At 49.1% G+C, this 25,727-nt stretch overlaps 1 protein-coding gene across 1 annotated transcript; it reads left to right on the top strand.

The window, feature by feature from the left end:
• The first annotated feature begins 4,412 nt into the window (after window positions 1-4,412).
• Window positions 4,413-21,775, top strand: LOC123455537 (putative sperm motility kinase W). Its single transcript, XM_045136371.1, has 5 exons — window positions 4,413-5,718; window positions 7,336-7,498; window positions 12,890-13,130; window positions 19,247-19,310; window positions 21,633-21,775. Exons 1-5 carry the CDS (start codon window positions 4,413-4,415, stop codon window positions 21,773-21,775), a joined length of 1,917 nt encoding a protein of 638 aa, XP_044992306.1.
• Window positions 21,776-25,727: the final 3,952 nt, after the last annotated feature.

The raw sequence follows: 25,727 nt of genomic DNA, 5'->3' as shown, positions 1-25,727 counted from the left end.
TTTTTTATTTTTTTTTTGTATTTAAATGTTCTATCATGTCTGGCATGTTGGTGTACACCTTAAATCCCAGCACTGAGAGGCAGAGATAGGAGGACTGTTGTGAGTGTGAGATTAGCTAGACTACATAGAGAATAGTGGGCTGGAGTGAGATCCTACATTGAAAAACCAAAAAGAAACAAGAAAATTCATTTTGTCTCCACACTCAGTTCAGTGACCTTTGATCATGTTCACCTGCTCTGTGACACTTTCTCCCCCTTCTTTCTTTGAGAAAGGTCCTCCCTTCACTCTGAGCTCTCCGGTTTGCTGGAGCTCCAGTTGCTCAAGTGTTCCTTTCCCTTTCCTCTGTCTTGTCTGCTCCTCCTGCCTACTGGGAGGAGCGTGTTCCGGCTTCTTGCTCTGCCCTCCCCTGAGATGAATTCAGATGAGAAAGCCAGTGTCCCGTGTTAGACAGGCAGAGTTACTGCAGAACACACGAGGCTCTGTTGCGGGGTTCAGTGAACAGTGGTCAAAGGAAAAGACCCTTTCCTGACCTGCATGTTGAAGTGGGCTCTGCACTCTTCTCTGCGGCCTCCAGGACAGACAGCTTTCCCTGGGGAGTTGTCCTGCTCAGGACTGAAGCCCTTCGGGCTAAAAGCTGTTTGACCCTGTTCATGTCAGTCCACTCTCTTTTGAGATCCTGGGCTTCTGAAGAGCAATCAGATGTGTCTCAGAGAGAAGCTATCGGACTTTCTCTTCCTGTCACTCCCATGGCTGTGATCACTGCCCTAGGGTGTCCTCGGTGGAGGGGGGAGAGAATTTTGATTCAGCATCACAATGTCAGTGAGGACACACCGTTCACTCACACCAACCCATCTGAGTTCAAAGAATTGGAAATTGAGACCCTTGAGTATAGATATGGTGGGCCCTGAAAGGCTACGTTACTACAGGGATTTAGAGTCCACATGAGAGGCCCTGGCGGCACCTGTAATTCACTGTCTGGCTAGCACACGTCCACCGCCATGGCCCCCGGAGCATCAAGCCCCAGAGCCTCTCAGGGTCATGGGCACTGTGGCTTTATTATTTATATTCAGGTGGACAGCGTCTGCTATGGTTTGGCTGTTCAATGTTTCTGAACACAGGCTCATGTGTTTGAATATTTGATTCCCAGGCGGTCCGGGGAACTTGTGGAGCACTAGGGAGGTGAGCTCAAGCAGGACCGTGCGCTTGCAGAGGGGTGCGGGGTGCTGGTGCAGTCTCACCTCCCCTCAAAGCCCCCTGACCCCATTTGCCAGCTGCTTCCTCCCCATGCATTTTCTGCTCCCACAAAGCATGAACCAACATCGGTCCTTCCTCCCTTAGGTTCCCTCCTCTTAGGGATTCTGTCTCTGAAGTGAGCAAGGTCCTTGGGGTGAGAGAGAAACCAGGGGCGGAGCTCAGCGCTGACTGCCTGTGGATGGCTCTCACCTCACCAGGTCCCACTGTGAGGCCTCACAGTCACGTGATCACATGAACCACTGCCTGTGGCTGATTCTTTTTCCTTATGTTGCAGAGAAAGTTGGAAGTCACACGGACTCGGATTTTGGAGAGACTTCCACTTGGTGAATATTTGGAATTGAAACTTGTGAGTTTGATTGCTGGGTTGTGGGTTTTGTTTTTGGATTTTGGGTGTTTCTGTTTTATTTTCTTCATTAATTATTCATTCCTTGAATCTGGCTTTTTAATTTGATTTTTGGTTACTTTTTTCTTTTCATCATTCCTTACTTTTTATTTGTAGAGAGGGAGTGAGACAGAGAGAGAGAGAAAATTGGCATACCAGGGCCTCAGCCACTGCAGGCAAACTCCACATGCTTGCACCACCTAGTGGGCATGTGTCCTTTTACTTGACACACATTGGTGTTTCAAGGGATCTGGAGAGTCAAACACGGGTCCTTTGGCTTTGCAGGCAAGCACCTTCACTTGAGAGGAATCTCTCCAGCCCCACTTTTTGTTACCATCTATGTTTGCTTTGAATCTTTCATTTGTCATATTTTATTTTGGTGTGTTTTTTCTAGGTTTAACAATTTTTAATCTAATTTTTTATGTATTTGAGTGAAGAAGGCAGAGAGAGAGAGAAAAATAGAAAAGGTGAAAACATGGCCTCTAATCACTGCAAACATGCTCCAGACACATGCGCCACCTTATCTATCTGGGTATGTGGGTTTTGGGAAATCGAACAAGGGTCCTTAGCCTTTGCAGGCAAGCTCCTTGTCTGCTAAGCCATCCGCCAGCCCCCTTTTCTAGTTTATAAACTTTTATTAGTATACATTAACTTTATAGAATAAGGGATCTTATAATGATAATTCCATAGATGCCTATACTGTATTTTGTTCATATTCATCTGCTCCATTACATCTCCTCCCTTCTCCTTTCCCTTTCGATAGCCCAAAAGCACACCTCTTTATACAGAGCACCTTCCCCCAATTCTGCATGAGAGAAAACAGGAGATATTTGTAGGACTGATAATATCACACATAACACATTCAACTTCCATTCCATTTAATTTTCCTAAAAATGAGGAAATTTGCACCAGTTATGTTGGCACACCTGTTCTTTCTCCTTTAAACGTGCCATGTTGGGCTAGTAAGATGGCCCAGCAGTTAAAGACAGTTGCTTGCAAAGACTGATGACTTGGGTACAATTTTAGTACCCATGTAAAGCCAGATATACAAAGGCAAACATGTGGATTAAGTGTCCAGAGGCCGTCACATGCCCTCACTCTCTCTTTCTCTCTTAAGTAATTTTCTGTTAATGTGGAATCTACAAGTGACTGGTCTTGGATTTTTATTTATTGCCAAATTTTTTCCAATGCTTTTCCAACATTGTTTCTTGCTATAGCTTGGTTTAGCTGTTTTACATGATCTTGATTAAATTTACATAGGTCATAATGTGTCTAAACATTGCTTTCTTGCAGATGTTTTGGTTTTTTGACTGTTGTAGTTGTTTGTTTGTTTTGTTGTTTTTCAGAGTAGGGTCTCACTCTAATCCAGGCTGACCTGGAATTCCTTGTGTAGTCTCAGGATCACCTCAAACTCACGGCGATCATTCTGCCTCTGCCTCCCGAGTGCTAGGATAAAAGGTGAGCACCACATTGCCCAGCTCTTGCAGGTGTTTTTAAGTCACTGCAGAATTAATTCTCCAAACATTTCCTGCTGATTCTCTAGAACTCAGTGGTGTCCATATTAATATCACTTTCTATCATTTCTGATGTTACTTTTTAAAATATTTATATATTTGACAGAGAGAGTCAGAAAGAGAGAGAGGGACATAGAGAATGGACATGCAAGGGCCTCAAGCCACTGCAAACAAACTCCATACACATGCACCACCTTGTACATCTGAGCTATGTCATCCAGGGGACTCAAACCTGGGACCTTTGGCTTTGTGGGCAAATGCCTTAAATGCTAAGCCATCTCACTTATCCTTATTTCTGCTTTTATTAATTTGCATCTTTTCTCTTGGTTACTTTGGTAAGAGTTTGGTAAGAGATTTACTTATCCTTTCAAATCACAAACACTGTTTCTTGGATCCTTTTATGCTTTGTTTCCATGTTGTTGATTTCACCTCTGGTTCTTATTCTCTTTGGAGTTGTTTGCTCTCTTCTTTTGTGTGTGTCTGTGTGTGTGTGTGTGTGTGAGAGAGAGAGAGAGAGATCTTGAAATGCATCAGGTTCTTTGACAGATCAGTGAATTTTAAAATATTTTATTTATTTATTTCTACAGAGAGAGAGAGGGAGGGAGAGAGAACCAGATAGAAAGACAAGGTGTAAGGCAGACATGGTTGCACATGACTTTAAGCTCTGAACTTGGGAGGCAGAGTTTGGAGTATCACTGTGAGTTCAAGGCCACCCTGAGATTCCATAGTGAATTCCAGTTCAGCCTGAGCTAGAGTGAGATCCTACACCCAAAAAACAAAAAAGAAAAATAGAGAAAGAAGTTGCTGCTGCAGTGTCTCCAAGCACTGCAAACAATGTGCAGATACATGTGCCACCTTGTGCATCTGGCTTTTATGTGTGTAATAGAGAATCAAACCTGGGTCCTTTGGCTTGCCTTGCCAATGCTTCAATCACTAAGTCATGTCTCCAGCTCCAGGTCTCTGGGGATTTTATTTTTTTAATTTGAGACAGAGAGAGGGAGAGAGAAAATGGGCATGCCAGGGCCTGTAATCACTGCAAATGAACTCCAGACACATGCACCACCTTGTGCATCTGGCTTATGTGGGACCAGGAGAGAATTGAACCTGGGTCCTTTGGCTTCTCAGGCAAGCAACTTAACTACTAAACCATCTCTCCAGTCCCAGATCTCTGGGTTTTTATTGTTAGTATTCATCACTAAACACTTGCCTCCCAGACCTGAGGTGGTGTGTGGACAACTTCTATTCAGTATTCACGAGGCAGGATGGAGGGGGACCAGAAGGCCAAGTCCCCTGATGAAGAGGAGGCCATCACTTCTGATTACCAGATTTTACGTAAACTGGGTCAAGGCGGTTTTGCTGAGGTCAATCTTGCATGTCACCTGCGTACAAATATTTGTGTGGCTGTCAAAAAGGTGAAAAAGGACAAAGGCTCTGTAATTGAAAATGAACTATTTGCCTTGAAAGCCATGGATCATCCCAACATTGTCCGACTGTACAGCGTAATTAACACACAGCAGTTTACGTATATGGTCATAGAGAACGCTCCAGGAGGAACCCTACTGAATCATGTGCTCATAGCGGGCACACTGGCAGAGGCGGAGGCCCAGAGACTGTTTTCTCAACTAGTGTTGGCTGTGGCACATTGCCATGCCAAGGGATTTGCCCATCGCGACATCAAGCCCAACAACATCTTGCTGGATAAGAAAAACAATATCAAACTCTGTGACTTTGGCCTCTCGATTCAAACCACTCCTGGCAAGATTCTTAAGCGATTCTGTGGAACAACCCTTTACTGTGCCCCAGAAATGCTAGACGGTCAGGGTTATGATCCCAAGATGCAGGATATCTGGAGTCTGGGGATAGTACTCTATTTCTCAGTCTCCGGATACCTCCCGTTTAAAGGGGTAACACGCTCTAACCTAAAAGAACATATCTTGGTTACGTGTAAACAAAAAGACCTTGGCCTCCCTTCAGGACTGTCAAGTGACATAGTTAACATCATCCACACCCTGTTGACGGTTAACCCCAGGTTGAGGCCCGCAATTGATGCCATCAAGACCCACCCTTGGTTGACGTTTGGTGGAAAACCTGCCCAGCCCCCCTGCAAAGACACACTCGTGGACAGCGCTCACCACCGCATTTCTCTCCTGATGAGCATCCTGGGCTACAGTGCCGACGCGCTCACGCAGGCGCTACACGACAAGACCTACGACAGCGTGATGGCCGCGTACTTGATCTTGAAGTACGAAAGTCCCTGGGGAGAACATGCTGAAGGGCAAAGTGCATCGAGGTTCTCTAGTGGTGTGGTTAGGACCCTGCTGGGAAGACCGGTCAGCGAAGGTGCCCGCCCTACACTCGCCATATCTGCCAAGCCACACGGCCAGAAAGCCACTGGTGACAGGCAGAAGCACAGCTGCCCTGACATCTGTGCCCCACAGCCTGACTGTGCTGTGCCCGAGGTGAGCGGTTCTGCCGAGCCCAGCAGCAGCTTGTCTGGAAGCAATGCACTACCAGTGGACACATCAGCTCCTGTCTCCTCCAGTGTGCCCTCAGAGTATGAGACCTCCAGTAGGCTAGGTGACATACCAATTGAAACTGATGATAATTACACAGAGGATTTCAGCCCAAGAAGCCAGTCTCCAACCAATCCTGGTAGCACTGGCTCCCATCAGACACCTGGGTCACATCAAAAGGCCTCTGTGGTGTCCAAAGAAATGGAGATTATATCCAAGAGCAGCTCTTTGTCTCCCAATAAATCACACATGAGTCCCAGAGGCTCACTTGAGGGGGAGAGCACCAGAGATGCCGAAGAACACAAGAGTGCATCCTGCCATGATCCACCACCCCAAGCTGCCGGCAGAGTGTTTATTCAAAACATTTACCACGGCTATAGGAGACTGAGGAGCAGAATCAGGAGATGCTTCAGAAGTCTCTGCTTCTGTATAAAGGAAGAACGAGCAGTTTCCCGAAATCAAGTGGCTCCAGTCTATGGGGAGGAGAATGGAGCCACAGAAAGCCAGGTAGGTGGGCGATCATGACACACTTCTACATTGTATGTTATTGATGCTTTAAAAAATATCCTTTGCAACTGGCAAATATTCATATTTGTTTATGGCATATGAAACTTACTGTATCATTCACTCAAGAAGGATCAGCCTCTAGCATCATCGTATGTGGCATCTGAGACATTTGAGTGAGAATTAGACATCACAAGATGACAAGCCTAGAGGCTGGGGATGGAGGGAAGGAGGTGGAGAAAGGGAGGAAAGTTTCAGAGGGAGGACTGTGGACGGCAGCTCTGGGACAGCCCAGGATCTGTCCTCTAGATTTGAAGGTCACGATGAGTCCTTCCTTTTTGTCTTTTTGCTTCAGGGATGAGCTCTGTGGTCTGGGACCATGGAGTGAGGGTCAGCCTGGATTCCTCGTAAAGTACCAACAAGAACTGAAGTCCAGGCAGCAAATGACCACACACCTGGCCCAGATAGCCTGGTCCAGCACAGGAGATCAGGTATGGCTGTTTATGGGAAATATCACTCAGAGCAAATCTGGCTGGTACTGACCACCTGACGCCTCCTCCTCAGAATGTAGGTGATATGGGAATCAAAGATGAGGTAAAAGGCTGGGCGAGGTGGCACATGCCTTTAAACTAGCACTTGGGAATCAGAGGTAGGAGGATCTCCATGAGATCAAGGCCTCCCTGAGTCTACATAGTGAATTCCATGTCAGCCTGAGATGGAATGAGGAACTGACTTGAAAGAACCAAAATAATAATAATAATAATAATAATAACAACAACAACAACAACAAGAAGGAAGAATCAGGGAGCTGTTTCTGATCTTAAGAAGGACTAGTTGGTACGCAAGTTCTATTCATACCAGGACAGCGAAGGTGGCATCATGTATCAGTTGCAAGTCTCTAGCCACCTGTCAGGGAAAACCTTTTCCTCCTATTGTGCTTCAGGGGAGAGGCCTTCCTCTCCCTGTGGCCTGAGCTACAGTCCCTCACGACATCTGCGTCTGCCACTCACTGAAGCCTTTGGTCTGTCAGCTGCCCTGTAGCTGCAGCCGCAGGACTGAAGGGGAGCACGTGGCTCTGAGGGTCTAGGCCTTTCCCCAGTGACAGGCAGACCAGTCCCTTCTTCCCTTTCCCTCCCTCCGCCCCCCCCCCTCTCTGTCTATCTCTCAGTGTTCCTACAAGCCGAGGCTGACTGGCCCTGTGTCAGCTTTCTCCTGCAGACTGGGCAGATTTCTCATCTCACGAAGGTGGCCCTGACTCTGCTAAAGGATGAAGTCTCCGACCAGGCCCGAGGAGAGACCGAGGCCCTGCAGGAGGTCGATGGTATTCAGTGGTGAGTGGAGCTGGGAAAGGGCGGGTAAGCTGGAAGGAAGTCTGGGTCATCAGTTTCTCACCCTCCGTCACTTGTCACTTGGACAAGTAGCAGAATCCTGCTCTGAACTCAAACCCTGCATTGTGTCCTTCGCCTCCTGGTCCCTGGTCAGGGCCTGGCTGTGGGTCTTAGGGACACCAAGGAGGACTTGCCAGGAGAGTCGGGGGCAGATCTCCCCTCAGGTGGTCAAGCCTAATATTGTTGCCTACAAGGCAAGGGCTCTGTGCTGACCTCAAGTTCATGTTGTCTGACCTGGCAAAGAAAATATGCCATGTTCAGTGATCAGAGGTTGTTGCCCTGGCAGAAGTCAGGAGCTCCCTGCACATGCTGCTCAGGGCATGCCTTCTGCCGTGCCGCCGGCATGCATGGGCTGACCTCGTGCGGGCGCAGCAGGCTAGCCCTTGACGAGGCTCCACAGAGCGGGTCAGGGTCTCCCGGGGAAGCAGCTAGTGCTGTGGAGGGGGATACAGGGGACTGGGCTGTCTCCTTCTCCTTTCTGGGGAGACGCACGGGGACTAGGCTGCTTTGTGTCCACCGAAGCCCGAAGCTTGCCAATCTGCCCAGCAGTGTGGCAGGCAGCTCCATGTAGCTGACTGTGGTCTGGCCCAGGTCCTTTCTCCAGTTGAACGTCACCTCTTATCGACACCAGCAGGCCATCAGGTATCTCCTCTAGGAAGTGACGCCTCCGGCCCACTGTCCAGTCTTGGCTCGTGAGCCTCAGGGAACTGAAGTAGCTTCTGTTCAAATAAGTGGCCCGGCCATGACCTTGACCCGTCTTTCCCCAGGTAGTCCGGAGCTCCCAAGTCCTGTAGGGTGCCCCCCAGTAGGAGCAGCATGTGGACCTGTGGGGAGTGAGACCCCCAGGGCAGGTGAGCACAGGTGGGTCAGGGAAGTCGCTCCTGGGGGGAGCAGGCTGAGCAGGCTGGGCTGGGGTTCCTCACCATGATCGTTTTGAGGTGCCTGAGGGACGGTAATAAAAGGGGTTTGTGCCAAGAGAGGAGCTTCTGGGCTTGGGTGAGGTGGTCTGAGGTTTGGCCAGTGTCACCCTCTCACCTTGATTTCGATTGTCATTCCCCTTGTCTGCTGTCGTCCTTCCTGCCCACATTCCTTCCTCCCAGCAGAGGCCTTGCCTGGGGCCCGTGTCCCCAGCACTGGCTCCCGACAAGCTGCCTCGCCTCCCCACAGCCTCCTTGTTGCCGGAAACTGGGGTGTTTGTCTCTTTCTCTGGTCTATCACCCGCCCCGCTGTGCACAAGGCAGAGCTCGGCTCTTCCATTCCCTGCCATGTCGTCACCTCAGGACGGTGTGACAGATGTGAGGTCACCCAGGCAGGGTTGGCCGAGGCGGGGAAGGAGGCTGGGCAGGCGGTGACTGGGGTCCTTCCACCTCCTTTATTTGCCCCCCAGGTCCTGCTGCCCGGGCATAGCTCACAGCTGCCCTGCTGGACAAGCTTCCCGAGTTGCCAGTTCCTCAGCACCCAGGGTCGGCTGCACCCTCATGCACCCAGTGCCTCCTCACAGCCAGTTCTTCCTCACGGACTGGCCTCTGGAGGAGCCACTGGGGAACCCAGACCCTCGGCCCAGATGGGGGAGATGCTGGCCCTGGTCCTTTCTGCCCAGGAGGACGTGGCACCTGCCCCGCCTCTGCCTGATTTGATTGCAGAGGGAGGCGGGAAGAAAGCAAGAGAGAGCAGACGCCTCTGTGTGGAGGGCGGCGAGAGATGGAGAATCCCACAGTTCCAGTGGGAACTGAACTTTAAATGAATTCCATGGGAAAGTGCGCTAGGTCCCAGTGCATACAGGTTGGCTGTATTGATGGAGACAGGCATGACTTGGTTCATGGAGAATGCAGTGCTGTGGTGCATCCAGGAAGCTTGCCAGGCCTGCCACCAAGGAAGTCTGCCAGCTCAGTTCTGCCCACGCAGGAAGCAGGAGGAGGGGGACTCACGATCCCCTTGGCCATTACTTGGGGCTCCTTCCTCTCTCTCTGCTTGGCCAAGTAAACTGACTCAATCACATTTCACAGCCACCCATGATGGCGTTGCGCTCAGGGACAAGGAGTCCCACACCTGTGGACTTGGGCACAGGTTTGCAGCATGGCCCAGTCCACCTAACAGTGGTGCCACCTACTCAGAGATGACCCCCACAGACTGACTCTTCTCAAGGACATGGCTGCGGTAGCTCCACCTCAGGAGGAGCAGAGAGAAAGCTGTGTTCATGTTAGGGTCGGAGGGGAGAGGCCTGTGTCACCCACTTGTGACGTCAATCATGGCCGTGTTTTCCCAGAAGGCTGCCCGTGTTGTGCCACACCCATGAGTGGGTGTTCTCGTGAAAGGGACAAGAAGTCGAGGCCCAAGGATGGTAGGGCCCGGTCTGCATCACACCCCCTTGTCACATTGCAAATCTCTTCCGTAACACAAGACAAGGTGAAGCGAGAGCAGCCATGCACATAAGGCAACTGGCAGCATAAAATTCAATAAATCTCAATACTACCCAAACAGCATGCTCATTTTTATCTTTCATAGTAATATAATAAGATGATTCTAAATATAATGAAATGCTAAGGACCAAGATGAAGAAGTGGAGGAAAAGAAGATGAAAAGATTCTGTAAGAGATCCTAAGATTTATTACAATTTATATAATGACCATGATAATGTATGTGTGGTGGTTTGAGTTACGTGTTCTCTACAAACTCATGTCTTTTGAGTGCTTGGTTCACAGCTGGTGGCAATTTGGGAGGAGGAATCTTGATGGAGGGAGGTGTGTTTTTGGGGGCAGGCTGATTGCATCACACGTTGGACGCAGTACACACGTCTGGCCCTCATGAGCTCCGGATGACAAATTAACCCTAAGGCCAGCATTTACAGTGAGGTTTGCAGATATGTCCTTCACAGAAGAGGCATTAGGAGAGTCTGCATGAGACTTGTCACATGGGTTTGGGTTCAGAATCTGACGAGGAGTAAATCCATTTACAACAGCTGCTTTCTGAGAGCTTTCTGTCCAAGGAGCCCTTCATGAGGCTCCCCTTGCTGCGACTTGTCCTTCCATCTTCTCAGTTGGCCCTTCTTCTGGGACCCAGGGCCGATTCTGCCACTACTGGTCACTCAGCAGAGAACTGGAGTCACCATTCTTGCTGTAACTATGGAGTCCTTCCCTGTCCTCCGTGCAGACGCTGCAGGCATATTCTTTACAATGGGAATGAAGGCACGGTGTCCTGTGTAGAGTCGTGGTAAGCGGCGGGATGAGGCTCACTACACTCAGCTGCTCCTTTTCCCACCTGCTGCCCGGGGCCTTCTCTGCACTTGGCTGTTTAGGACTTTTCTGGTTTGCCTTCCAAACCCAGAACCGTGGACAGCGCCGGGGCTGCTGGCTTCTGAGCCACTGAAGGACCAGCCCATCCAGGACTGGCTCTTAATGCAGCAGCAGAGGGAGATGCTGGACAGGTTCAGAGAGGGACTGAGCAGGGGCTGTCACTCTGCTTGCTGTACTGTGACACCCTGAGCTGGAGGCTGCCTCTGGCCTACTCAGAGCTCAGAGGCTCATGTGTGCTGTTGACTCCTGGAGTTCACCCTAACTTACACAGCCTCAGGGCTGAGAGGCCCAGGTGACTTACCACCCTCCAGGAAGCAGGTGGTCCAAGCTGGGAAGCCTGGCTGCAACATGTTTTTAAGTCACTGTCAGAGGCTGTCTCTTCCTCTCTGAGAGTCAGGGACCCGTGAGACCTTAGAGAGCTGTTCAGAGAGGATGCATCAGCGCTGCCAGTGGAACACAGGCTTTGCGCATCCTGACAGTCCTGACGAGAAAGAGGTCGGGATATTTGTTTTCACAGGGGTGCCTACTGATGATCGAGGTCAGTCCATCATCCTGAGGTCTCAACAGGCCAGTATGGAGTCCTTGTTTCCCCACCTGGTAGTCTTCCTGTGGCTGGGGGAAAAGTGTAAGAAATGTCCAAGGCTGGAGGGATGGCTTAGCGGTTGAGGCATTAGCCTGCAAAGCCTAAGGACCCAGGTTCGATTCCCCATGACCCACACTCACCAGATCCACAAAGTGGCGCACACACATGCAGTTCCTTTGAAGTGGCTGGATGCCCAGGCATGCCTATTCTCTCACTTGTCCCTCTTTCTATATCAAGTAAGTAAATAAATAAAAATTAAAATGTTAGACAAAAAAAGAAATGTCTCCCCCTTCAAGGTGCGTGAAGTCAGCTGGGAGACGAGTTAGACGTGTGAGCGGAGCTGTGACAAGTCAGCCCGGGATGACGGCAGGAGCCGGGGATTAAAGCATTCTCAGGGGTTCTAAGCCGGGATGCGCATTGTGTGCGTGTGCTTGTGTCTACGCGCGTGTGTGTGTGTACACATGCTGGTGCTTGTGGAGGACAAACACATGTTAGGGTGAAGTTTTAATATTATGCAACTTTTATTGTTTGAGAGCACTAAGAGAAAGAAACAAAGAATGGGCAATCCAGGGCCTCCAGCCATTGCAAACGAATTCCAGACATATGTGACACCTTAACCATCTGGCTAAATGTGGGAACTGGGGAACTGAATTTGGGTCTTTGGCTGTGCAGACAAGCCATTTAACCACTGGGCACTCTCCAGCCCAGGTGCGTTTATTTATTTTATTAACAACTTCTATGCTTACAGACAATAAACCAAGATATTTCCTGCTTCTCCTTCATTTTCACCTTCACAACTCCACTCTCCATCATATCCCCTCCCTCAGTTAGTACCTCTTAATTTGGATGTCATCGTCTTTTGCTCCTATTATGAGGGTCTTTTGAAAGTATAGGTAAGCCGGGCGTGGTGGCACACGCCTTTAATACCAGCACATGGGAGGTAGAGGTAGGAGGATCGCCATGAGTTCGAGGCCACCCTGAGACTCTACAGTGAATTCCAGGTCAGCCTGGGCTAGAGTGAGACCCTACCTCAAAAAACCAAAAAAAAAAAAAAAAAGAAAGTATAGGTAAATTTTTTTTTTAACTTAAGGTCTTACGCTATCCCAGGCTGACCTGGAATTCACAATTCACAATGTAGTCGCAGGCTGGCCTCCAACACACAGTGGTCCTCCTGCCTGTGCCTCTGAGAGCTGCGATGAAAGGCGTGCGACACCACGCCCATTCTAAGCAGAGTGTCACCATTCTGAGACAGTCCCTCATGGCCTTAGAGCTTGCCACCAGGTTACTCTGGTCGCCCATTCAGCCCCACGGATATGACTGAGAGGCTTTCAGGACCATGGACAGAGCAGTGGGCGTGTCGCGGAAGCAGTTGGAGGAAGGCACAGGGAACCAGGGGTGACCTTGGGCCGCGCATGGCACAGCCTCCAGCTCCCCCATCAACCCCTGCATCCTGCCCAGGGTCCATCTGCCACACTGCAGAGGATGCTACGGAGGGAGCGGGGCGCAGCGGCTCCTGCTCTCGGGCTCTGCAGCCGGAGTTGTCATGGCTGTGGCCGGAATGGCACCTGGAGGACGACAGGACCTGAGCAGTGACCTCGGGGAGGCCGCCCATGGCTGGAGAAGAAGCGGGGCCGCCGCAGCCCCCAGGAGACGCAGGAGCTGGGAATCTGGTCCTGCCCAAAAGTTGGCTCTCCTGCAGGTAAGCACGGGCTGTGCACGGCGCCATCTGCCGGCGAGTCCTTGCTGCGAACGCGCCGCCCCCTCTTTGCTGCTGCAGCGCCGACCGCTGCCTCTGGGGGGCAGCACAGCAGCGCAGAGCGGACGTGTTCACTTACATTAGATGACATAGCTTCCGTTTAATCCTCCAATAAATACTCTAATAAATACACAAGGACTCTAGTATAACATAACACACGTGGTCTTTTACACTTTCCAGGACCCATTCTGAATTTGACACGGGTAAGATGTGACAGGGAGGCAAACATGGAGCTCTCTGCTGGAAACAAGTCGGAGTTTTTCTTTGGAGTTAGGTTAATATTTTACATTTTTATTATTTGAGAATGAGAAAGGTGCCGAGAGGAAGAGGTAATGGCACGCCAGGGCCTTCAGCTACTGCAAATGAACTCCAGATGCATGCACCACCTTGTGCATCAGGTTTACATGGGCCCTGGGAAATCAAACCAGGGTCTTGTGGCTTTGCTGGCCAGTGCTTTAACCACCAAACCATCTCTCCAGTCCGAGGTATGTTAATTTTTAGTTTTCTATCATAAGATGTTTGATCTTATGTCTCACAAAATTCATGAATGAAAGTATTCCTTCCAGAAGCCAGGAGTGGGAAGTGACGGTTTGTGACAGATACACAAGCTGTTGTATAGAAAAGTTCACACGTGCACACAAGGTGGCACAGGTGTCAGGAGTTGCGATTACAGTAACTGGAGGCCCTGTCATGCCAATTCTCTCATTTAAAAAAGGGGCCAACCCGGGCGTGGTGGCGCATGCCTTTAAACCCAGCACTCGGGAGGCAGAGGTGGGAGGATTGCTGTGAGTTTTAGTCCACCCTGAGACTCCATAGTGAATTCCAGGTCAGCCTGGGCTAGAGTGAGACCCTACCTCAAAGAATCAAAATATATATTGGGCTGGAGAGATGGCTTAGCAGTTAAGCGCTTGTCTGTGAAGCCTAAGGACGCGGGTTCGAGGCCTGGTTTCCCAGGTCCACGTTAGCCAGATGCAGAAGGGGGCGCACGCGTCTGGAGTTCGTTTGCAGAGGCTGGAAGCCCTGGCGCGCCCATTCTCTCTCTCTCCCTCTATCTGTCTTTCTCTCTGTGTCTGTCGCTCTCAAATAAATTTTAAAAAAATTTAAAAACATCAAAATATATAAATAAATAAATAAATAAATAAATAAAGATTTTTTAAAAGGCCAGTCTGTTGGACGTTCCTCAAAATATAACTCATAACAGTAACCTGGACACAGTGGCACATGCCTTTAATCCAAGCACTCGGGAGGCAGAGGTACCAGGTGCACTATGAGTCTGAGGCCTGCCTGAAACTACATAGTGAATGCCAGGTCAGCCTGGGCTAGAGCAAAACCCTACTTTAAAAAACAACAGAAAATGTCATAAGAGGGCATTGAGCAAATGGCTCAGTCAGTCAGGTTTCATCCCCCAGTACACACGTAAAGCCATATGCACAAAGTGACACCTGCGATTGGAGTTCATTTGCTGGTGCACTCATTCCTAAACTTTCTTCTGCTCTCACTCGCTGGCTTTCTTTTTTTCAAGGCTAGCCTGTAACTCACAGCAATCCTACTTCAGCCTCACAAGTGCTGGGATTACAGGCACACACCACCATGCCCAGCTGCCATTCATTCTCTCACTATCTTTGTCTTTCAAATAAATAAATAGATAAATATGTTGTAAAAACCAAAGAAGGAGCCAGGCGTGGCAGAGCTCACCTTTAATTCCACCACTGGGGAGCCAGGTGTATGAGAATCACTGTGAGTTCGAGGCCAACCTGAGACTACCTATTATATTCCACAGAGATGGCTTAGTGGTTAAGAAATTTGCCTGCAAAAGCCAAAGGCCACAGGCTCAATCACCCAGGACCCCCATAAGCCAGATGCACAACGTGGCTTGTGTGCCTGAAGTTTGTTTGCACTGTTTGAATGCCCTGCTATACCTAATCTCCTTTTTTCTAGTAAAAAAATATTTTTCTCAATTTTAATAAACATTTTCCATGATTATAAAAAATATCCCATGGTAATGCCCTCCTTCCCCCCTTTTCTCCTTTGAAATTTCATTCTCCATTATATCCACTCCCCATCTTAATAAGTCTCTCCTCTATTTGGATGCCATGATCCTTCCCTCCTCTTATCATGGTCTTGTGTAGGTAGTGTCAGGCACTATGAGGTCATGGATATCGAGGCCAATTTTGGCAGGAGGGAGCACATTGTAAGGATTCCTACCCTTCCTTTGGCTCTTATATTCTTTCTGCCACTTCTTCCGCATTCGACCCAGAGCCTTGGAAGGTGTGATCAATATGTTACTCAGTACTCTAGTTACTTCTTTCTAGCACCATGATACCTTCTGACTTGTCCCAAGGTCACTGCCATCTGAAAAGAGAAGATTCTCTATCCAAAGTGAGAGTAGCATTAATATAAGGTTATGAATATTAAGAGAAGTGCTTATCAGGCAGTTTGGTAAGCATAGCATATACACTTATCCACACATTAGCAGATGTTACAACACTAGGGATCATGACTACTCCTGTTTTAAGTTTTCAGTATCAGGGATGTATTTCCTCCCTTGGAGCGGGCCTCCAGTCCAATTGGAGGGCAGTTGGTTTCCACCATGACAGACGTGCCACTATAGCACCCGTTGGCTCATTTGGCCTGGCTGGCCAATTATAAGGCTTGCAGTGTCCACTGTTGAGTATCTTCACTGGTGGTGTATCTTCTCCCATTGAACTGCATGTAGAATGGCTTCTTCCAGCTTTCTATCAGCTGGTCTACATGGAGGAGGTTATCAGCTCATTTCCAGCAGGATTTCTCACTGCCCTTGCAGCCCACGTATGTGGTGTCTTCAGCAATAGGATCTTACCATCTATTCCTGGTGGGAAACCAAGGACCTTGGCAATGGCCTATAATATTTTGGGGGTATCAGGGACCTCCCTGGCCAACAACTCACTGGAAGGCTTCCCATCCCTGCCACTGAAAATTACCTAGCAATGATCTACTGCTCCTGAGTGTTCCATTATCCAAAACTGAAGGATTCCATTTGATTTATTTATATCCTCGCAGATTTTGATTAGCCCGGCCTCCACCTTTCCTTTACTCAATCTTTCCCCCGACCTCACTTTGGGCCTTTTCACCCCCATTAATCTATTCTTCTAGTTCTAGTATATAAATTTTAAAAATGATTACTTTTAAAGGGAAAGACACTCAGGGCATGGTGGTGCAAGTCTTTAATCCCAGTACTCAGGATGCAGAGGTAGGAGGATCGCCATGAGTTCGAAGCCACCCTGAGACTAATTCCAGGTCAGCCTAAGCTATAATGAGAATCTATCTCAGAAAAAAAAGGAAAAAAGAAAGAAAGAAAGAAAGAAAGAAGGAAGGAAAGAAAAGGAAAGAGAAAGGAAGGAAGGAAGGAAGGAAGAAAGGAGGGATGGATGGAGGGAGGGAGGGAGGAAGGAAGGAAGGAAGGAGGGAGGGAGGGAGGGAGGGAGGGAGGGAGGGAGGGAGGGAGGGAGGGAGGAAGGAAGGAAGGAAGGAAAGAAAGAAAGAAAAGAAATTCTCTGGGATTTGCAGAAGCATGGTAATGAGGACTTTATGGAGGACCACGCAGGTGGTCTCGCAGTGGGAGATGGGACACAACTGCGCCACCAGCCTGGACAACGGGGAGACTCACCACAAAGCAGAGCGGGAAGGGGGAGGCAGCATCAGAGGTCAGGAACTACTGATGGAAGCAACCCAACAGCACTCTTTTTAAATATCTTGTTTATTTGAGAGAGAGATCGAGAGAAAAAATGGGAAGTCAGGGAATGGGTAGCCCAGGACCTGCAACCACTGCAAATGAACTCCTGACGTACATGCCACCCTGTGCATCTGGCTCACATGGGTACTGGGGAATTGAACCTGGGGCCTTTAGCTTCACTACTAAGCCATGTCTCCAGTCCCTGACAGCATTCTTTTATTTGTTTACTTATTTTTTTGTTTGTTTGTTTGGTTTGTTTGGTTTTTCAAGGTAGAGGTTTCACTAGCTCAGGCTGACCTGGAATTCACTATGAAGTCTCACGGAGTCCTGGAACTCATGGTGATCCTCCTGCCTCTGACTCCCATGCTGGGATTAAAGGTGTGTGTCACCACGTCCTGCTTCTAACAGCATTCTTGCTTTTTGTGCTTAAGCTTTTTTCATGTTTTAAGTCTTTTATGTGCGACCATCATATAAAATGTCTTGTTAGAAGTCATTTCTCTACCCTTTAGCTCAGGTTGGGATTTTCCCAATAGCAACTTTTAGGTATTGAGGCTTTTGAAAAATTTTTGGGATTGGTACATTTAATTTTCCTGTATGTTTTCAACGGTCATGCCAGGGCCTGCATCCAAAAGACGCATCTGGAGCAGCTAGAGGCCCCCGCAGGCCCATTCCTTCTCTGTCTCTCCTCATGCTGCTCACCTTCCCTCTCTTCAAACAGCTGGTATTGGTACATAGCGTAAATTTATCCTATTCTGTACTCAAATCATTTCAGGGACAATGTATACATTCACTTTCTTTTTTCAAGGTAGGGTCTCGCTGTAGCCCAGGCTGACCTGGAATTCACCATGTAGTCTCAGGCTGGCCTGGAACTCACAGCAATCCTCTTGCCTCTGCCTCCAGAGGGCTGGGATTAAAGGCACGTGCCAACAAATTGTAAAGGAGCTCCCTCTTGTTTATGTGAGGCTGTATGGGAGTGGAGTGGACAGGAAAGCCCACAAGGAAAAGAGCATTGGCGCACCTGGTTTCCAGGCCCTGAAATCAAGTACCAAGGCAGATAGAGAGAATGGCTGTCCCAGGGTCTCCAGCCACCGCAGAGGAACTGCAGACACGGGTTATTAGGCTTCGTATGCAAACTCCTTAACCAATAAGCCATCTCCAACCCTGTCTTTACCATTGTATTTTATTTTATATATTTTAATTTATTTTTTGGTTTTTCAAGGTAGGGTCTCACTCTCGTTCAGGCTGACCTGGAATTCACTATAGCCTCAGCGTGGTCTTGAGCTCTCGGCAATCCTCCTACCTCTGCATCCTGAGTGCTGGGATTATAGGTGTGAGCCACCACGCCCAGCTCTTTACCATTTTAAACAAAAAAAAAAAAAAATGGACACAGTGCATTAGTATGATTGAACTGGTTACTGATTCCTTTAATTTTCCAAACCAGGACATGCTTGAATGAAGAGACAGTGAGTCTTGTGCTGACTAGCAAGGAGGCTTAACTACGCTCTTGTGCTAGGAACAAAGCCTTCCTGGATCAGGGGTTCCCTGGATCAGCTGTGCATGCGTAAGAACGTTGCCCAGCAGACAAACTCAGGGTGGACATGAGCTGTGTGCAGTTCTAGTGGAGCCAACAGTTCAGGGTTGATCAAGATGGACGTCAGGAGTGTGTCAGGAGTTTACTTCCTCGTTAAGTCAGAGCACAACTGAGTTTTGTGTTTCTTCACTTTCTGTACGTCCTCCGTACCCAACATCCTGCTCTTCAGCTGAGCCCTGGGTGTGGGACAGTGAGAACAGGCCATGGAGACCTTGCAGATCGGCTTCTGGAAGGAAAGGTGCTGTTTAGGTGGAGAGTAAGCGATTTGATGCAGGGGTAAGAAGTCTGGTCAGGCTAGGCTGGTGGTGCTCGCCTCTAATCCCAGCAGAGGTAGGAGGAACACCATGAGCTTGAGGCCACCCTGAGACCTCAGTGAATGTGAATTCCAGGTCAGCCTGGACTAGAGTGAAACCCTACCTCAAAAAAACAAGAGAGAGAGAGAGAGGGAGAGAGGGAGGGAAGTGTGGTCAGGTGTGGTGGCGCACACCTTTAATACAGCACTCACGAGGCAGAGGTCAGAGGATTGCTGAGCTTGATGCCACCCTGAGACTACATAGTGAATTCCAGGTCAGCCTGGGCTAGTGTGAGACCCTACCTCAAAAAGCCAAAAAGAAAAAAAAAATTAAGGAGCCTTCCAATTGAAATTCCAAAACATTTATTTCAGCAAGAGTTTTGTGTTTTAGATATTGTATAGAGCTAGGTTTTCCTCCCAAGGAAGCAAATATTAATTCAAAATTTAAATGTTGTTCCTTTCAGCTTCTGGCTTTCTTTGAGGAAACCACAGCTCCAAGTGAAGACCATGATGAAGACACACGAGAAGGTAAGGTAAGAAAGCGGTTCAGAACAAAGTGTGCCTGGCCGGGCGTGGTGGCGCACGTCTTTAATCCCAGCACTCGGGAGGCACAGGTAGGAGGATCACCTTGAGTTCAAGGCCACCCTGAGACTACAGAGTTAATTCCAGGTCAGCCTAGGCTAGAGGGAGAGCCACCTCAAAAACCAAAACAACAGTAACAAAAATCAATAAATAAAAACTAGACCCTGTCTCTAGGTGCCTCATTCGGCCAAGCTGCCAGAGACTGAGAGACCCTACTGGAAAATTCCAACCTCAGTGGCCCAAACTCTTCTCAGTAGTTTGTCCTGCTTGACAGACTCTTTCTGTGGGATTGATGTCAGTGGAGCCATCACTATGGGCTCTTGCAGGGGGCAGGAAACAGGGACATTCCCAGGTGGCAAGAGACTGCTACTTCATTGTCAAGACATTGCCTCCATCAATCCCAACTGCTATTGGCTATAGGGTGTGATTCTCCTAAAAGTCCCACATGGGAAACCCGATCCCAGTGTCGCCTTTTTAAGAGGTGAGCACATGGTGAGGATGGGTCAGGGCAGTGGCTGCCACAGCGAATTCCTGACAGCAGCAGGGCCAGCTCTCCCTTTGTGGCCTCTGCCCTCACCAGCAAGCAGGTTGGCCAGGACTTCAATGTGACACCTCCATCTCCTGGTGGCAGAACACCTTCCCTTGTGTGAGTCCACAGACTGGTGCGGGCTCTTTATCTGGCACGGAGTTGGCATTCCTCTCAATGCCCTCTCATGACTTCTTTGGCATTCGTGTTGAAGAGTACAAACCCTCTGCAGTCTTTTTTTTTTTTCAAGAACATTTTTTTTTTTTGAGGCGGAGTCTTGTCCTAGCCCAGGCTCACCTGAAATTCACTATGTAGTCTCAGGGTGGCCTCAAACTCACAGCGATCCTCCTACTTCTGCCTCCCCAGTGCTGGTATCAGAGGCCTCTGCCCCCACATTCTGCTTAAAAATGCATTTCTGTTTATTTGCAAACAGAGAGGTGCGGGGGAAGGGGGTTGCCGGGGCATCTTGCCACTGCAAGCACTTTATGCATGTGCCACACAGTGCATCTGGCTTTACATTGGTACAGGGGAATCAAACCCAGGCTCTCAGCATTACAAGCAAGCACCTTTAGCTGCTGAACCATCTCCCAGTCCTGTCTCTGATGCCTTTTTCTTTTCTTTCTTTCAAGGTAGGGTCTCACTGTAGCCCAGGCTGACCTGGAATTCACTATGGAGTCTCAGGGTGGCCTCAAACTCACAGCAGTCCTCCTACCTCTGCCTCTCGAGCGCTGGGATTAAAGGCGTGCGCCACCGCTCCCGGTTCTCTGAGGCCTTCTTCTGTAAGAGCACTAGTCCCATCAGGACAGGATCCCACCTCTATGATCTTCTCTAATATTGATTCCACCCAACACCTCAGCTCCTAATGTTCTCATAATGAGGGGCAAGAATTTATTTTATTTGTTGAGGTAGGGCCTCACTGCAGCCCAGGCTGACCTGGAACTCACTCTGTAGTTCAGGCTGGCCTTGAATTTACAGCTACCCATAATATTGCAACCCCTCCCCCCGTTATCTCTTGTTTTGATGTCCGCATCTTTTCCTCCTACATTGGGGGTCTTGGGCGGCAGCAGCAGGCGCTGCGAGGTCAGGGATATCAGGCCGTCTCGGGCCGGGGAGCGTGCATTGTAAGGAGCCTCCCCTTCTTGCTTCCTACATTCTTCCCCCACTTCTTCCACAATGGACCCTGAGCCTTGGAGGGTGTGGAGAGATGTTTCCGTGCTAAACACTCCTCTGTCACTTCTCTGGTGCCTTTTGAGTCATCCCAGAGATCACTTCCATCTGAAAAGAGAAGCTTCTCTAACCAAAAGTGAGAGCAGCGTTAATATATGGGTAGCAAGTTTCTGAGGCAGGGTCTTGCTCTAGCCCAAACTGACCTGGAATTCACCATGTAGTCTCTGGGTGGCTTTGAACACACAGTGATCCTCCCAAGTGCTGGGATTAAAGGTGTATACCAACAGGCCCAGTACACAAGTTCGACTTTTGTGTTGGTTTTTTGGTTTTTAGAGGTAGGGTCTCAATCTAGTTTAGGCTGCTCTGGAATTCATTCTATAGTCTCAGAGTGGTCTCAAACTCACTGCAATCCTCCTACCTCTGCCTCCCGAGTGCTGGGACTGAAGGTGTGCGCCACCACGCCTGGCTTTAAAATTTTTAATCTTAAATTTTTTTTTAAATCTTTATTGTCTTCAATACATACCAGTATGTGCTGTGTAAAACTATTTTTCTGTGTCCCTCATTGGCTTCTGCAGATCCAAATCTCCCTTTGGACATCGAGGAGTTAAACAGGGAGTTTATGGCACGAAGTGAACAAGTGTACGACTCTCTGTCGAGCTGTCACTGGCAGCCTCTGGACACAGTGTACTCGAGCGTTCCGGAAGAGAACCCCATGTGAAGCAAGTACCCACCAAGCCTCCCAACTTACATTAACTGTATCTTGTTTTGTCTTTGAAGAAAAACATTCCTCAAGAATGGAGAGATGGCTTAGTGGTTAAGGTGCTTGCCAGCAAAGCCAAAATACCCAGGTTCCTTTCCCAGTACCCATGGAGATCAGATGCACAAGGAGGCGCATGCGTCTGAGTGCACTGACGCTGGCTACAGGCCTGGAGTGCCCATTCTCCCCCTCTCTCCCTGAAAGAAGTAAAATAAAAAAGAGATATAATGGAGCTGGGCGTGGTGGCACTCGCCTTTAATCCCAGCACTTGGGAGGATCACTGTGAGTTCGAGTCTACCCTGACAGTACATAATGAATTCCAGGTCAGTCTGGGCCAGAGCAAGACCTACCTCAAAGAAAACAACAACAACAACAAAGAAACTGTATATATATTTCTTTAATTTAGGGTTTTTGTTTGTTTTTGGTTTATCAGTAGTGTCTTCCTCTAGCCCAGGGGGACCTGGAATTCACTAATTCACTGTATGATCTGAAGGTGGCCTTGAACTCATGGCAATCCTACTACCTCTGCCTCCTGAGTGCTGCTATTAAAGGAATGCACCAGCACACCTAGTTTCTTTTTTCCTGTCTTTTTTTTCCTCCAGGTAGGGTCTCACTCTAGCTCAGGCTGACCTGGTGTGTGCCACCATGCTGGACCTTAAATTCAGCTTATTTATTTATTTGTGTGTGTGGGGGGGGGGACTGGAAATTAGACCCAGGTCCTTGCACATGCTGCGAAAGCGCTCCCCCTCTGAGCCGTGTCCCCAGCCCGGGATTCTGTCTGCAAATATGAACTTCCGCGACTCGGACAGGCTGGAATGCTGGAGCACGTTGTTGGTCATTACGGGCACCTCTGTGACTGGCAGTGCCAGAGGAGCTCACAGGACCGACGTCAGACCCACGCTAGACACAGCGGAAAGCAGGTTTCACCGACGGGGTTTGAGATCCGGTGACCGCAGCTGCAGCTGGTCTGTTTCCCTGACTTTCTCTGACATTTCTCTCCTTACACGTTCATGGAGAGAAATCAGACACACAGACACAAAGTTCCTCACTTGTATCTTGTGTGAAAACGTCTGTGAGGACTCGATGTTCAATGTCCACTGACCACTGACCCTCGGGTGTTTTGCAGGAAATCTGGGAGAACCGTGCCGGACAGCGGGAGACTGGTCACTTGAGCAGAAAGATCCCAAGCGTGGGCGAAGTGTGCCTCAGCCTAACAGCCTATCAACTTTTGTTGTTGTTTTTGTTTGTTTTAAGGACAGAGGCATTAGAACTTTATATGAGTAGTTCTAAAGCTTTGGTGCATCTTTTGACTGTTTGTCAAATATAGGTTTTTCGTCCTAAAGCTGCACAGCCTGCTTTATGGCTTTGCTCTGAAGGGATTCTGGGGGACCCCTGGGGCGGCTCTGTGGACTTGACAACCAAAGCCATTAGCTTCCAGGGAGAGGTGATCTGACTGCAGGCAAAGAAGTGACGCACTGAAGGTGCCCAGCACTGCTAATCCTTCCACTGATAAGGTCTTTGCTCCAACTCCCCCACCCCCACTGAGGAAAGCTCCTGTGGGAAGCCCACCACCCCTGGGGAGCCTGGTGGGCTGTGGCCAGTGCAAAGGAATCTCCCCACTTTGAGGCAGGGGGCTTCCCGTCCTCAGCCCACACCAACTCTGGGTCCAGACACTTCGGTATCTGACACCCAGTAGGCCTCTTGCTCCCCAGTGTGAACCCCAAAGTATCTCCAGACACTGCCAGAAATGCCCCAGCATCAGTGGAACAGGACAGAGCTCTGCAGACTGAGGTTGAATCGGTCAGCTGGAAGTCTCAGTTAGACTTGTCTACAATTTGGCAGTGAAATAAAATTACAGAAGCAAATCAGCAGGGTAAACATTTGAATTTACCAACACAATTCTTTGTTAGAGAAATGACCACAAATCCATGAGTTGTTTTTTCTTTTGTTTTACACATTTTTTTAATTTTTTATTTATTTGTTTGAGAGCGACAGACACAGAGAGAAAATCAGATAGAGGGAGAGAGAGAGAATGGGTGCGCCAGGGTTTCCAGCCTCTGCAAAGGCACTCTAGACGCGTGCGCCCCCTTGTGCATCTGGCTAACGTGGGACCTGGGGAACCAAGCCTCGAACCGGGGTCCTTAGGCTTCACAGACAAGCGCTTAACCGCTAAGCCATCTCTCCAGCCCTGTTTTACACATTTTTAAAGAAACAACCAATCTACTTAATTTACATCAATTTTGTGTGAAAATACAAAGGAAAATATGACACTATAACTTTTTTTTGAAGGTATGATTTTCCTTTAGGCCAGGCTGACCTGGAATACACTATGTAATCTCAAGGTGACCTGGAAGTCCTGGCAATCCTCCTACCTCTGCCTCGAGAGTGCTGTGATTAAAGGCACATGACACCAGAACCTGGTTCATTTGTTTTAGAGACAGCATCTCACCATCTTGTGCTGGGAAATTAGGACTCTCTTTTTTATTTGAATGGCATTTTTTGGGCCTGTGTGTGTAGAATATATGTGGTGTGTATATGTGTGTGTGTACCCCCAATGCACACACATGTGGAGAATTCAGGGTTTCATGTAGCCCAGGCTGGCCTTGAACTCCTGATCCCCTTGCCTCCACCTCCAAAGGGCTGGGATGACAGGTATATGCCACCATGCCTGAAGTAAGCACTACTGGGGATTGAACCCCGGGTGTCATGTATGTTAGGCAAGCACTCTACCAACTGAGCTACATGTCCAGACCCTTTAAGTTTGTGCTGTAAACATTCTTCCTGATATTCATGTTCTATAGGTAATCAAAGACATCACATCATGGGCCACTATGATTCCCATAAGAGGCAGTTAGATTCTCTGGCTGCCTTGAGCAAAATGTATTTTGAGTTAACCAGACAACTAGAATCTCCTTGTGCCAATTCCAGCTGCTTTGAATGCCTTGAAAATGCTTGGCGCCATCGAGGTGCTCCTGTGCTCTGGCTCCTGCTATACAGCGCCAGTGGACTGCAGGGGACACTGCAGGCCTATCCAAGGAGGCCAGGGGCGGGCGCTTCTCTTGGGACTGCAGTGCTAAAGGGACAAGGCTGTGATGGGTGCAAATACGCCCTCTCCAGCTCCTTAAACACAATGTTCTGCTCTCTTGATAAGCTGACTGGGCGACACTTCTCCCGCTGCCCCCGTTCCAGCATTTCAAGGCGAGGCCCAAGGCAAGGCTTGCCTCCAGCATTCTGCTCTTGCCTGTTGACGCCTGTGGGCTGAGCTCGTCACATGAAGAAAGGAGCAGCAGAGACAGTAGCCGTGACAGCTGAGCAGTCAGCAGCCAAGCGTGAAAGGCAGCAAGGCCACCGCAGCTGGACAGTGGAATGAGGAGGCAGTGGGGCCACTGTGGCAAAGTGACCAGGACAGGACCAGCCGACGCAGAGAAGATGGAGCCCTGGTGGTCACTGCAAGAGCTCCAAGACTTTAGGACCAAAGGTCTCTGACACCCCAGGCCCAGGAGCAACTGGCCCCCCCCAAGGAAACTCAATGTCCAGGCTTATCCCAGCTGCCGCAACTCCACTGCTACCCAGCGCTGAGGAATCCCAAAGTCTTGGCAGACCCAAGAGCTCATGGACAGTTACCAAGCACTCACGAGCTGTGACGCTAGGGGGCGCCACCTGCTGCCACGGCCCCGGAGCATCGCAGAAGAGGTGGCAGGAAGAACGTGAGAGCCAGAACCAGGCATGCGGGTGCGTGCTTTTTCTTCTCTTTTCTCTTTTCTTTTGAGGTAGGGTCTCACTCTGATCCAGGCTAACCTGCAAGTAACGCTGTAGTTTCAGGGTGGCTTGAACTCATGGAGATCCTCCTACCTCTGCCCCCCGAGTGCCGGGATTCAAGGCATGTGCCTCCACGCCCAGCTTTGGTGCGTGC

The sequence above is a fragment of the Jaculus jaculus genome, chromosome 17 (assembly GCF_020740685.1).
Source record: "Jaculus jaculus isolate mJacJac1 chromosome 17, mJacJac1.mat.Y.cur, whole genome shotgun sequence".
NCBI lineage: Eukaryota > Metazoa > Chordata > Mammalia > Rodentia > Dipodidae > Jaculus > Jaculus jaculus.
Note: the sequence above shows the minus strand (reverse complement) of the source record. Positions and strands in the feature narration are given on the sequence as shown.

What these genes read in the sequence shown, in the direction of transcription:
- LOC123455537 (XM_045136371.1), top strand. Translation starts at nt 4,413, where the DNA reads ATGGAGGGGGACCAGAAGGCCAAGTCCCCTGATGAAGAGGAGGCCATC. An exon ending in CTCAGAGTATGAGACCTCCA is followed by an intron (nt 5,719 to 7,335) that starts GTAGGCTAGGTG and finishes TCTATCTCTCAG; the next exon opens with TGTTCCTACAAGCCGAGGCT. An exon ending in GAGGTCGATGGTATTCAGTG is followed by an intron (nt 7,499 to 12,889) that starts GTGAGTGGAGCT and finishes CATCCTGCCCAG; the next exon opens with GGTCCATCTGCCACACTGCA.